General features: G+C 30.2%; 1 protein-coding gene across 2 annotated transcripts; it reads left to right on the top strand.

The window, feature by feature from the left end:
- Nucleotides 1-275: 275 nt before the first annotated feature.
- Nucleotides 276-1,925, top strand: LOC109596218 (putative uncharacterized protein DDB_G0290521). Of its 2 annotated transcripts, XM_020011714.2 has the most exons (3): nt 276-357; nt 1,240-1,346; nt 1,405-1,925. In XM_020011714.2, the coding sequence occupies exons 1-3, from the start codon at nt 317-319 to the stop codon at nt 1,923-1,925; spliced, it is 669 nt and encodes a 222-aa protein (XP_019867273.1). In that variant the 5' UTR covers nt 276-316. The 2 variants fall into 2 exon arrangements, with proteins under 2 accessions (XP_019867273.1, XP_049820507.1); XM_049964550.1 differs by lacking the exon at nt 1,240-1,346.
- Nucleotides 1,926-15,670: the final 13,745 nt, after the last annotated feature.

The raw sequence follows: 15,670 nt of genomic DNA on the forward strand, positions 1-15,670 counted from the left end.
TAGTTCAGTAGCCACACAAGCAGATTTAATTTTACGTATTGAAATTGCAATTTGAAGTTGAAAATCCGTGGCCAACTTTACCGATTCTACAATTTAAATAGTTACTTATTATCAACATTAATAAAAATAAAAATATTTTTAAATTTTGTTTGACTATATTTTAAAAATAACTTCTCTTTTATAATAAATATTATTATCACCGATAACGTAATCTTTTTATTGACATAGGTTAGATAAGATATCCAGTTTTCGATTATTTGTTAATAATATTTTAGATTCGAAGCTGTCAACAGTTTTATTGTGGAAAAAATACAATATGCCTGAATATCAACCATTAAATGGTGAAGGATCAATTAGGTGAATATAAAACTACTTTTTATCATATTGATAATTTTTAAAATTATATTCAACGAGTAAGTTAAGTAGTTATAATTAGATCTATTTAATACTTTAAAATTATTTAATCACAGCTTCTTTTAAAATATTTGTAAAATTTGTAACATAAAATTTTTACACAAATATAAAACTCAGAATAATAATAAATTGTGTGCGGAATTTTAATTATTTTAGCAGAGATAACATATAATAATATTATTTTTATTTTCTTATCTCCAGACATTACATCTGGCCAATTTCTTATAAATAATGTTAATGTAAACAACTAACGATTAGGAAATGTCTTTGTTATATTACCTTGTAGTTTTGTAGTTATGTCACTGAAATTCCTATTAATTATTATTACCGCCCATAAGAGAAATCACATCAAGCTCTTAAAACCCATTGATGCTTTGTTCAAATTATTCCTCCGCTAGTAAATTCATGACTATTAAGTGGCTGGCAAATATAAATCGGTCAAATATTGAGTGGAATGTGTTCCCATTAGGGAAATTGCTAATTGTGCAGCCGCAGCGTTCGACCGTTTGTTGTTGTACCAGATGTGAAGAAGGGTTTTATTGACTTCTAAAGGGTCCCAGACCTACTATGAAAGTAGTGATTGTCATTTCGAATAGGATGGTCTTTTCGAAAGCACTTGTAAATGTTTACATAAATAGAATCGACTCTGTTCGCTCTCCGATAAAACGAGTTAGTTCAAGTTGAAGTTGTTACACTAATTTAATTATTTTTAAAACAGCCCACACTAGTGTTTCTTTTCTATAATTGTAAATTGATTTTTACATACACTTCTACTTTAACGAATAATTAAGTTTTACAAATGTATTAAATTATTATTTTTTGTAGGGGAAACTGGAGTAGTTTAACAAGATTGGAAAAGAGATTAATATTTCTAACAGTATTCCTTGGAATAACAATTTTTGGTTTGGCCATTGTACTAACTACACATACATGTAACTATGCCTTATATATAAAAAATATATTAAAAATTAATAAAATATATTGTTATAGGTTCGAGACCACCTAAACCAATTCCACCCACCCCAAATCCTACAGAACCAACTGAAAGACCTACGGATAAACCGACAGAAATACCTACATCTACTAATAAACCTACAGAGAAATCAACACAAACGCCCACTGAAAAACCCACAGAGAAACCTACACAAATACCTACTGAAAAACCTACGGAGAAACCTACACAAATACCTACTGAAAAACCTACGGAGAAACCTACACAAATATCTTCTGAAAAACCTACGCAAACACCTACTGAGAAACCTACACAAACACCTACTGAAAAACCTTCAGTTAAACCGACAGTTATATCTACAGAAACACCTACTCAGAAGCCGACAAATCAAGTCGTAAAAAACGGAGGCACGGAAAGTCCTATAGAATATCAGACATATTTATCAATGTTGGACAACACGACCGGATCAGATGATAATCACAAATTGTCTGAGTCTGAAGTTAAAACAACAGAAGAGTCCATTATAAAAATTATGGAAAGTTCAAATTACTTTAATTAAATATATGATTTAAAATGTGGTTTATTAAATTTTACCTCGTTATACTTATAACCTATAAATTGTTGTTTATTTAACACTTATTTTATAAATAGTCTAGTGGTATTTGAGGTGTACCTTCACACTCCATTCATGACTATGCACCTGTTTCCCAATTGCCTGTTTTGCGGCTCACCCCGACATAGAATTTCATAAAACGTGGTTATAAAATTTAATTGCAACCACACGTTTCACTTATTAATGCAGTCATCAGATTGCGAGTTGCAGTTAAACCGTTCGATTCATTACTAGCTTCGGAATACGTGTGCTCAAGTACTAATATGTAGTTTCTACATCAATTAGGTTTGTTATCGTCAAAACGTTAAGGTAAACGAGTACATTTTTAATCAGTTTTGCTTATCGAGTTTATATGAAATATATGATGGTGTGTTTAGTTAATTTTAAGGTAATCCAGGATAACTAATAGCTCTTGTTTGGCGCTGTAACAAAATTGCTCACTTCATGTATATTGATTTGATAAAATTCGTGCTTAAAGTGTTGATGTGAAGTTTATTAAATGAAGAGTGTATTGTGCCGTGATCTGGAGACATTGACGCAAGCCCGACTACAAAACCCATTACCAAGTTCTAGTGGCTCGTGAGATCTTCCATCTACGAACATGCAACATAATCCGTGTTATTGATACAACTTAAGGTTGTATTAATTTATAAATGGGTGCCAATTATTATATAATGTATAGTGTATAAAAAACAATTTACTTATTAAATACATTTATTTCTTAATCGTGGCCAAATTGCTAAAATTTCAGATTAGGTAAAAGGCCGTTTATTTAAGACATGAAATGTGAAGAGGAAATATCATAAAGAATAAAATGGTAATCTGGCTTATTACGTAAGGTTATCGTCTCTTCTATTCATCAGTTGACAGGGTTGACTATGAAACTAAATTAAGAAATGCCATTAGTGCAGTATTAAACAAATGGCGTCATTAACCAGCGGAAATTAAATAATTTCCTATGTTAGGTATCAACACCATCTTCTACTGTTAACTTATTTTATTTTCGAGTTTTGCCAATTTCGAAGATCAGATTATTCACGCCAACCTCGATGCGTATGCTTTGTAAGATGTTCTGCGGAAATACGTTAATGAAGCTAAATAAATAGATTTATCCAATTACCAGTTTCTGTCAAATAGAAACATAAAATATAAACGTTTAATCATTTTTTAGGCTTAAAAAACAAGAATGGACTCCCTGAAAGAGATAAAGGAATAGATCATTCGTTGGTGTGTTCCAGTTCCATATACAGGTGAATGTAATTGAAATCTTGGCCTGATAAATGCGTTGTTGGGGGAGAGAGAGAAAAGGCCCAATGTTTAATGCCGTGGCACGGAAACGTTAAGGAACATTAATCGCTCCATGATACTGCGGGATTTTTATGGAAGGCGATAACTTATGAATACGGTTGGTTTTTACTTAAAACTTTAAACTATACTATTTTATCCGCATTGCCCGTATTTCTGAGCCAAATGCAAAATATTGCGACTTTAGTTCAAAATATATTTGCTCGATTTCTTCTCAAGTTAATTTACCGTTAGTCTAATGGAGTTGGAGCAAAACCTTTTCCAGAATTAGAACCGTTCACTAGGGAGGACGACATTTCGATACTTGTTAGCCATTTCCATTCGCATTATGGGCATCAAAAATGGAATGGTATTATTAAAGTGCAAAACTCGATTTCATTTTTATGTGTCAAATGACAGGATTCATGTTACATGAGCCGCATAAAATTTTTTAAATTAGCATATGCATATAATCTGTCTTTTGTTTGTAATTTGAATATGACACAGTTAATTCACGCAGAAGTTATACTATTGTATCGAATAATCAATATGCATGCCAGCAGCTAATTTTCATATGCTTCCTCTACAATAAATAACTTTTAACAATTAAACATACAATTGCTACTGCATTTTATTTCCGTTCAATGTTTGTTAAACAACTATATTTTAAGTATTTCGTTTCATATTTCATTTGAGAGACAACCAACAGACAACAACTCATTACATGGTTGTAAACGCTTTAACTACCCTATATGATAATTTTAATATTTGTTGTCCTAATTTATTTTGAATTAATTATGCTAGTTTATACGATTTAGAAACGTATTTTATTTTTAATTAAAAACAAATCAAAATAGTTAAGATAGTAAATTTGTAATGTTGCGATTAAAAAGTTCAATAGAAATCTAATTGAATATGTATATGATGTAACAACAATAATTCCATTATATTAATTAATATTCATGATGATTAAATACATGTAAACATAAAAGCGAAATGTTATTTGTATTGAGTTTTATTAGTATTATTGAAAATGTTCTATTTACTAACAAGATAACATCAAATAGTATTAAATTATTGTCAATTATTAATTGAAATTACATACATACAAGTATTTACAACTAAAATTTTGAACCAAACATGGGTCTATTTTAATTCTAGTTGATTGTTATATAGGCAATAATCATTTTAATATTTTTTATGAAATATTAGAAAAAAATAAAAGAAAAAAACATATTTTTAAGGAAGGCAACACAATGATCATTTAGTATATACCTAATTACTATAAGGTATTTGTCGAAATTTGTACGGATAATTAAGTCTTGAGCATCCTCCGAGTATCGCAGTAGACAATGTTACAATATTTCTCGCTTTTGGAATGATAAACCAGGGAAACCTGCCACAAATAAAAACCGATATTTGCTATTGAGAACCAGTAGGGATTCTATAGATTTCTCCTCTCAACTGACTGATCAGCCAGAAAACGCTACAGAAGCTCCTACTGCTTCACTTACGTCACGGAGATGTTTTGCAAATGCAGCGTCTCGAATACCACTTCGACGCTTGCATTTGATCCACGATCATAAGCAACAACAATTGAAATGGGTTTTCTGGACGAAAGAATGTTTTTACATATAAAAGTTGAATTCAAGAATTTTGTGATTATGATGTGGGGAGAGACATTTGTTATAATGACGGTACAGAATAATACATGTATCAGGTACGATGTCCGGTTCGATATATGGAAGGAACACTGTTAATGGTATACTATCAAATTTTGAAGATGTTAATGACGAAAACTTAATTATAATTATAATAAGACTTTCCCCGAGTTTCCTTGACCTAAATCCTCTGGATCATGCATCGGATATGCTAGAACGGTGGCTTTCGACCAATCACTCCTGCCTGATACCCTTTCGGAACATTCAAATGTATAACCCGAATTAAATTAAAATGAAAAAAATAATTTAGCATATATTATAAAATAACATAACTATATGTAAAAAGAATACATTGTATAGCTCATTTTTTAATGCAAAAAATAATGTTTATTTACTATTTATGGTATTTTTGAGTACCCGTTAAACGGTGTAATTTAGTATTGACCGAATCAAATTTCTGGAACAACCTGAAAATCAAGCACGGCTGCAACATGTTCGTGAGGTGGTGAATATTGAAGAAGGTTCATTGGTGTTTTAGGGAGGAATTAATATTGGCGAAACAACCGAGCTCTTTTTAATGAAAACCAGTTTGAAGGCAGTTCGATATCGCGACAACATAATTTTACCCATTGTGTTATCCTATGTAACCAAATGAGCCCAAATTTAATTTCCCTGCTGGAGAACGCTAGGCCGGAGGATCGTTCGAACAGCATTCTAAGAGAATCACGTAAACCTTTTACCTTGCCCAGCATACTCCCCAGATATTAATCCCATAGAAAAAGTATGGGATTACTCCGTCCGAAAATTAGTTTTTAATAAAAAAAATAAATAAATCTGGCACAATTATTACAAATAACATAATAATAATTATTGGAATATTTTATGGATGTTATTATTTTAATTTTTGAAGGGGTTGTAATTTTTCAATATATTCTTTAATTAATTACACTTTTTATTAATTAGTTTTTTAGTTTTATTGCAATAAAGTGTTTATTTTTCTCATTATGCCAAACTTTTTAATTATATGAATTTATGTTATACATCTATCGTGCCAAAATATACCTTTTTGATAAAATTAAAACAGGTTTAATTTTTCAGTATTGTGTATATCACACACATTAATCGAGAAGTTTAGTTCGGAGCATCATATCAATAACTAAACGAGTGTGTGTAATTTTAGAACTTGGAATATTACCTAGATTCAACAAACGTCACTCGCTGTAACTTGCATTATCTCCTATCACATTATACATTAGGCGTGAATAAGTACATGGTAAAGTACATCCCTGGTTACTCATAAACCCTTATCTGCACGTTATTGGTTCACTGTGTTACGATTATCTAAATTTTAACGTGGTCATAAACAATCTTGTTGCTGAGACAAAACAGTGAAATGTTCTTACCCATTCCTTTTGTCCCGCGTAAGAGTTGTTAATTTATAGTAAATATTCGTACGTAGGCACAGACTTGAAGAAGTACTCAGATGCTCCTTTTATGGATAATTAAATTTGAGTTATTACTTCGTGCAAGGTGAACTAGTTACATACCCCGAAAACGAAATTAATGGGAGTGGTGAGAACCGCAATAATAAATGATTCTTAAAATCCTAAATAATGTGGTGTTATTTATGGTTTTGTAAAATTGCTCCGAGTAATTTAAATGCGCAATTGTAAATACAGCTCATTTCGCGATATGATATTGTGCATGGAAATTTTATGAGATCAATTGTGAGTATAATTTTTAACGCTATAACCCATTTGCTTGTTTTCCAGATAAGAAATTTAAATGTACAAAGTTGAAGGTATTTCAACAGCTTTTTTTGTTTTACATTGCATGTTCTACGACAGTTCTCAACAAATATAGATAGATAACTAAATGTTTTTTATTCGAGAGAATGTAATTAAAATTTAATTAATGTAAAATAATACGTTAAATATTATAACGGGTTTCAATTTTATTTTGAATCGCATGTTTAATTTAAAATATATATGCAGGTTTCATTATCAAACAGTCGGAAATAAATGTGTGTAAAAATGTTAAAATATTTGAAAAATGTGACTTAAAAAAATCACGTAGTTAAGGTCATTTTCGGCGTGACCGAACTTATATTATGCTGCACCATTATCCCAAAGAACTTAGGAAGTGGCAATTCATCATTTCTATTATTTTTTCAGCGATTTAAATATGGTTCGATGAGTTTCTCTGAATGATTTCGGTAAAGTATACGAGTGTAATGCTTAGATAAAGACTTTACTACGAATTTCAAATTTATGAATGATTGATTGAAATGCCCTATATTGTGACTTCATAATGGATACGTCAGTATAATAAAAATATCCATTATCTTCTCGTTTCGAAAAGCCACCGCGATAATAAATCATTTCTTTAGACGTTTATGAAGATCCGACACTCTCAAGCAGCGCTTTATTTGCCAAAGTAGTGTTGACTTGTCATTGTGTATACCCTTTTCAAATAGATTAAAACCGAAACACACTTAAACAAAAAGTACTTCCTTTGATTGGGACGAACGCTTTGGCCCCGGTTAATTTATTAAATGTGTGCGTCGGAGCTTATATTGTTCTCAAAATCTCTTTTAAATTAGGATTTATGACTGTTGTCCAGATTCTTCTGCAGAATTTATTGACATTATCTGTGAGTTTTGTGTGCTTATTTGGTTTTGTTTTGCTTTCTCGTTACAGATTGAATTTTCATTTATTTCATGCGGATTTATCTCCTGCTCACAAAGTAGCATTTACTAAGAAAAATATGTGCACTGGTGTTAATAAAAAGTTACAGCAAAATACTGGCGGATATTTTTTATTTATCTTTAAATGTGAAAGCTTTTACATCAATAAAATGCTATTATTCCTCTTGAAAAGGATATTGTTAAATCCCTCTAGCGTGCAAAAAGTTACACAGTACCCTAATCTCTGTATGAAGTGAAACTTGTATCACAGACTGCAAATGTAGGTTTATAATTTCTTATCAAAACAAAGTTATCTAATAAAGTGGATTTTCAGACGAAACAATTTCTAGATTTAATATAATTTAGGACGTTGACTGTCCTGCTTTGTGGCGGACTAATGAATGAGCCGGGTTTCTATGTCAACTGAGTCTGACCGCAACATGGGGATATTGAAGCACTAACTATACCTACACTGCGGATCCTACACCAAACATCAGCAAATATTTGACCAATAAACTTTCGACCATGTACCACTAACTAATTAGTGTTTTAAATAATTTTAGTAACTTCAATTGAAACGTCCAGTAAATTTACTCGAGTGCAGCAATTACACTAAAACTTATACAAAAACACACACACTAGAACTCCCATTTCTCTCTATAAACATCAATTACATTGATGTTTTAATTATCTTCAGAGTACCTTCTAAATAAAATTTATAAATTCCCTAACAAGTGCACAAAATAAATAATTAAACGAATGTTTTTGTAGAATTCTGAGTCTGTGTGTCCAATAATGTTTGGTTTACATTCGATTTGTACATTTACCCGGTTACTTTATATTTTTGTTTTATACATTATATTTATTTTACACCTGAGTAAAACAATTTGTTTTCCAACTGTATTTATTCTGGTTTTATAATCACCAACACACAAACGCAGAAACTCATAAGTTAGTAGAAAGCAAATAACCCACTGCAATAAAATACTATTAAATTCAAGAGTAAAATTCCAGTATTATTAGATACGAAACCAGTGCTTAAATAAAACAAACTAATTTTGACACTCATTAATAGTTTCTTTCGGCCTAAAGGACCGATCATTTACTCAGTTGCAAACTCGCATTTCTCAGGCAGGCAGTTTTCCAATATTCCTTCCAAACTAAATTGATTAGGTTTCTGGGAGCTTTCGAAGTTTTTCGACTAATTGATATGAAGTTTTAAATTATTTCTACTCGCAGTTTGTCTACGCTAAACCAAATTCTCGTTGTCGGTTATTCAATTTGAAATTGACATGCATAAATCATACGGTTTTACATTTAGCTTTCAAATACGAGATAGATGTAAGTCGAAATTTATCATGTTTTACGGTCGATCATTTAATAAAGGCAATGGGGATTTGTTATGCCTATTGCAGCACATTTGAAAGCCACCGGGGGAAACGTTTCGCCCCCCATTAAAGTAATAATATTAACACAAAATGTTGTTTTAGTACGAACGTATTATTTGCAATTGTATCCAAGATGACATCTAATATAATGATCTCAAGTAGGTCGACCGTCATCTACAGCATCATTGTTTACAAGTATAACAACCGCATTATGTTTGAATTATGCGAAGGAATAGCGACCGTTCCATTTGATATATCGGATGCGGACCATGATTTAGGTACGCAACACCGAATGTGTGCTCATTCATTAAAACACCGCAAAAGCGGGACACGTCGCTTTTGCGAATTGCGTTTATGTTGGCGTATTATTCCATTAGAACCGTCGTTGTTTCATGCACCGTGAAATGTCGTTTGGGACACTTTGAGCGATAACGAGCTTGAATGGCAACGATGTTTCTTCGTCACCTGCTCCGACCAATGCGATTTTCAAATGGCAAAAAATAATTGTGTTATTTATTTGCCTTATTTAGATAAGATCTAAAGATATTTTTTTTATTTATTTTGTATGCTGCGAAATACTCGAGTACACTTCAAATTAACATTAAATTGGAAAAATTTCATTATGAATCTACTTCGCCACTCTAATAAATATTTCATAGAAGCTTTTTGTGAATGTTTTTTATTTTATTTTTCTTTAAGCACTTAAGCTCCTTCCCTCGTTGAAATGATTCGTATAATTTTTATTATTAGTTTGATTGCAGACTTATTATCAAAAACAAAATATTTATTCAAGTGTTCAAGGTACAAATGCCTTTCGAAATATTGGTTTAAATTTTATTGGCATATGATTTTAAAATAAATATTTTTCAAACAAATTACTGAACATGCAATCTAAATTCCTTTTGAAGATGTGAACGCCCAAAGTTTATTTATGTATTTACTATCAAGCTTTGACAAATTCAATTAGAAAATTTAATTTATAATTCACTTTGTTGGTCCCATATTATTTCATTGTTGATATTAATTACAATGAATAGCATAAAATTTAAAATTAAAGATTTTGGAAGATAAAGGATTTAATTCAAAATTTGTGTGGTAAAGAGGATCAGATGGTATTCAATACGTCCTGCAAAAAAAATTCCGGGCCCTAAAAACACGAGGGAGGAAACATTGTTGGTAATATAAATCGTTTCATGATAAGAAAGGTAATCTAACTAACTTTAATTTACCAATTACACGCATTTTTATTCATGATAATCTGAAGAAGGCATTCTAAGTTGTTCAAGATTCATTAAAAAATAATCACGTTGAAGTTTTAGGTTGGCCAGAATAATGTCCACATCTAAATCCTATTAAAACATGAATGAAGGCTCAATGAAAAACCATCAAATATATGTGATTTAACAAGAGAAATATTAAATAGTTACTTTTTATAGTTGCACTGAAATTAAAGCAACTGCAAAGGTTAAAAGTATTTCATAAAAGGTACAACACGAGTTTCAATAACCCGTAAGGGTGCAATTTAAATTTAGAAGTTCTGGACTAGAACGTCGCAATGCACTAAAAATCTTGTACCGCTCGAAAATTAAATATATAGCTTTTGATTATAGAGAACTTTTATTCCGTCTAAATTACAAGTTGTGCCGGCATGAAATGTATTTTCTAACAATTCCACCAGTACATAGTGCTAATAGCCGTAATTATTTTACAGTAGACAAAGAAACAGAGTGATTAAATAATGCGGTCTCGGTAAATGAGGCAATATTTTAAATTGGTTGCAATTGGCTCTGTAAGAATTATTGTAACATAGTTAAATGATATAATTAAGTATTTGCAATGCAATATATAATTACTAAAGTATATTAGGTTAAGCCAAATTCATGCAAATGTTTACTTAATACTTAATATAATTGAAGGATATTGATTTTGGACTAGAGTTAAAAAGTTAATATTCCTCTAATAATTATGTTCTAAATTTTTATATTTTAATATTACATTAAAGTATTTAATGAAAGAAAACAAATGTTTATTATTTTAAAATATTAAAATGATATTTTTTTCTTTATAAAATCAGTAAAAATATTAAATTTTTATCCAGATGTTAATATTAAATAATTAAAATTAAAAATTGATATTATTATTATTATAAAAATTATTAATATAAATTATAGAAAATTTTTTGTTTTTTCATGAAAATAATACACATTATTAAGTTATAACTAATTTTTGATCTATTAAATTAAATATCTTAAAATATTTTGAAAATAAATTTATATTGAAAAAATGTTTCTATATTCCTATTCAAGGAATGTATTAAATTATGTAATATTAAGTTTATTTAAATCATATTTAATTTAAATTACTATCTTTTTGTCAATGATTGGGGAAAAGTTGAGAATCAGATAATGATTTAATGTATAAGTTTTCTCAAATCAAGTATTGCTGTTTACTATAACATTGAATAACTAAATTTAATAGATACAATTGAATTAAACTGATTTTGAGAGCTTATCTAATTCTGAGTATCAGATAGTAATTTAGTCATAATTAAATTTCGTAAGAAGAGTGTGATTATTTATTTTCATACGAATAAGTATACATTTTTTTCTGGGAAATTTGATATCGAACAGTTTTAAAGGTTGCGAATTTCAATGATGAAGTTACATATTTTATACAAAGTACCTTAAGCAAATTTTAATGTTTTTGATATATTTCCCTCAATTGTAACCGAACTGTAAATCATTTACACACAGCACAACACACATTTATATATTAATAAAAGGAAGAACGGATAACATATGGCATGTTACTAATATGAAACAAAACGCTGCAAATGAACAATTTTTCAAACAAGTTTTAAAATACCAATATCCTTTTGTATTTTTCTATTTATTTACCCCGATAGGCAAATAATATTTGATTTGTTATCGAAGTGTATAAACACCCATATACGAGTGATTCATATTTTCAGTTTTATTGTATGGGCTCGGGGGAAATGTTTCTACATACATACTCATAAAGATAACGTATCGATATTGTTATGAATATTACTTTTCCACAGTTGCAGCCAGTAAATTTTCAATAAAAGTCGCCCGAAAAACAACGAGAACGAGCCCAACGAAAATAGTTTATGCCTGTTCGGAGTTCAATTCCGTTCATCAATTATCAATTTTAAGTTTTGGAGCACATGCGAAACAAAACGGTTTCTTTAATAGCATTTTCATGTGTCAAACCACGACACACAATCGAAGATTAAGTATCATTGCCATAGTTCAAGATTTATATTTTCTGTACTAATGCCAAAGTTCTTCTCGAAACATGTGTTTCGGACGAAAAACTTGATAAATTGATATGGTATCGATTCGGAACTCATACATCTCTAATATATTCCGTATGTATTGGTTTCCGTGATTTTGGTAGAAAATTACTTATTCATATGTGTAATATATTACCCTTTTTGCGATTGCGGGATAAAAATATTGTTTGTACCGAATTTTAATGCAGCCAACTATTCGCTTTTTATAGGATGTTGTTGCCAATTCTTTCAACTTTTATAAATTCTGTTAAAAAATATCGAAAATTTATTTGATTAAATAATTTAAAACCTTAGCAAATACTATATTTCAGTAGGAGATGCATTGACTACCTGTTAGTTTGATCTTCATATGGAATAGAGATAGTAACTAAATATACTGGGTATTTGCATTACTCGCTATAAACACATCGTCGATGATATTGATGCTTGTCATGTAGGCGTCGCGTTCATTTATGTTTGCAAAATTAGTGACAAGGCAAGCTTGCATATTGCCAGTGAATTTGGTCAATGCAAACTGTTTGGGCGGACAAGCGGAATATTGCCTTCGAGGCTGATGCGACAAAGACAACTACAATGGAAGGGAATAACTGTGTATCTGATGTTCCTGGTAAATTGCTCAAGTGGAATATTTCCACTATTCTTTGATATAATAAAAACTTGCATGTCACTTCAACATTCGTATGCAACAAACACTTGTAATATAAAATGTTCTCTTGATCATCAAAGAAATCTTATTGCCAGATTCTGCGTTATACAGATTTCAAAAGAATAACCGGATAAATTTTAGAAATTTGATTATATACTAACGTAAATTGAAACTGAGCTTCTCTAGCAGGTCGAATAATATTCATTCATAGTGTTATTTCCGATAACAAAACAGTTTCATCGGCAATATCAATCAAATGTGGTTATTTAACTTTTTAAAAGTATCTAATATGTATTTTTATTCCCTGAAATATAAATGAAGGGATAAAAGTTTCATAAGTTTGCTAAAACTTTCGCAACGAAGTTAGAGCGACAGAGACACAATTTTTCAAGTAACATAACTTTATATAAACTACTCTAAATAAAGTCGAGCGAAAATACATTCAGAGCTAAGAATTTCTAACACGTAACTATGCATTGTGCAAGTATACAAAAGTTGAAATGTTAAAAAGCAATTACGAAAACAATTTCTGGAGTTCACGATCTTGTAGTTCTGAATAACCTTTGTACTAAACCGGATTAAACTTAAAATTATAGTGAAATTTCTTGTGTATAAAGTTGCGTTTTTGTTTTTATTAGCGCTTTTAAAGATCTGAGTTTGAAAATCATCCTCTTTTATTACACACTATCTAGTTTCGCGAAAAATTTAAGACTGATGAAATAATTTTTAATTCTTATCTTTATCTTGAATTCAATACGAAACAATACATTAGTATCGTAACGGAGGAACAATTAATTCTTAGGAAGTTGATTGGGTTAGAGTAAATAAAGTTACACCGACTAAAACTAAAACTTACAATTAATGAGTTTCGTGTCAACATGTGGAAAACTTTTGAAGACGTATTTTATATTCTGGACCATACCGCTATTGAAACACAAAGAACCTGGATTAGATTCAGTGAGTAATTACTTTCCTTAGACAAAGAAATAATAGAATCAATTAGATATAATTTTTCGGATAAATATTATGCTGGGCATACTATACAATTCTTTCTGCATGTTGTGAGACTCTTGAAGAAATTTTTGTCATTTATCATAATACTTCAAATTCGCAATCATCATCATTCATCCATTTTTCATTATAAAAGTTAAGTTTGTGTTTGAACTTGTAAACATCATAACTTCGCAATAAATCCTCATTTCCTATGTAGCTGGAAGTGTATAGGCTGATAACGGTTCCTACCAATGTAACAAAATAATTATGTCGGACATTGGACACAATTGGTTAGTTGGGGATTTATCAAGCATTAGTAACCTGTTCGTTAGCCTTCAGCGTGCAGGTCAAAGCTCATTGTAGCGAAGGCGTGCAGCATCGTTCGTCCATTCAAAGTACAATATACGAAGTCGATTCGCTGCACGTTCTGGACTCTCAATCCCCCAAGGCTCTTGTTTAGGTTGAACGCCCACATGTGTGCCAAACAACGCCGACACTGAATTGACAAATCAGCAACATCATCCAGCTTTATGTACTCGAAATCATACACGTTAATGCGTTGTAAATAAAATTTTAAAAAATATAAACATCTATGCACCATGTTCATGTCTTCAAAGTGCCAACGGGTTTTTTGAGCAATATAATAAATGTTATATTTATACTTTTTATTCAATTGGTATCGTAAAATAAAATACCTTTCATACAGTTCATGAAAGCTACAATGTATTCTCTTGTTAATTACGTGTTATTTTTAAACGTATTTTAACGTTATTCTCGTACTCTTTGTCGATTTTTTTTTCTAATTTGGTAGAAAAAAGCACATTACACTTATTTATTGTTACTTTTCAAAGAAATTCATTTATGAATGTATATTCGCCCTGAAAACAAATATATTGATTCAAAAAGCACTTTGTTAATTATTAATAAAAAATATTTAGTAAAAAGTGACGAATAATTTATTTGAAGTTAAAACAGATATACAGAACACTCAAATACACTTTGATTGTTTGAAGTAAATTGTTTATTTTGTTAAATCAATTTTTCCATTTACATAATTGATTCAATTTAATTAATTTATTTGTTCTATAGATAAATAATAAAAACAAAAAATAATTAAATTTGCATAAACGTAAAATTTAAACATACATTATGCACACCTAGTTTCATTAATTTATAATACATGGTGCAGACTTTGACTGGAACAATGACGCTACCGGGAGGTTGACTAACTTTTTAATTAATATTTACCCATCTTTCTTCTTCAAATACAACAATATGCCGAGTGACCCCTCATTGAAAAGGCGACAGAAAGACGAATCTGGTGTATGTAAGACGTAATTGTTAAATTATTTATTAATTTATTGGCAACATTATTCTGTGATAGTTTTCGCCTTTTAGATTACTTAACTTTTCAAGTTACTATCTCTTACTCTTTACTTTAGCTCATCAATGTTATTATTATTTTGTCTTTGCATGTAAACCTTACTTTTGAGATATCTTCAAATCAAAATCAGCTGCGTAAAACCTGGAAATCGTGTTATAGTTATCGAGAAAAAATCTGCCCAACTATTGGTGAACAATAACGAGAACTATGCCGGAACTCCCTCATTTGAAGCCGTACCCCTCATACAATGAGTGTTCTTTTGAGTATATTAATAACTTTTTGATATTTACGTTCTCATTTAATGTAAAAGGAGCCTCGAGAAAAGTATCCACT

Source organism: Aethina tumida, chromosome 3 (genome assembly GCF_024364675.1).
Source record: "Aethina tumida isolate Nest 87 chromosome 3, icAetTumi1.1, whole genome shotgun sequence".
NCBI classification, from domain to species: Eukaryota; Metazoa; Arthropoda; class Insecta; order Coleoptera; family Nitidulidae; genus Aethina; species Aethina tumida.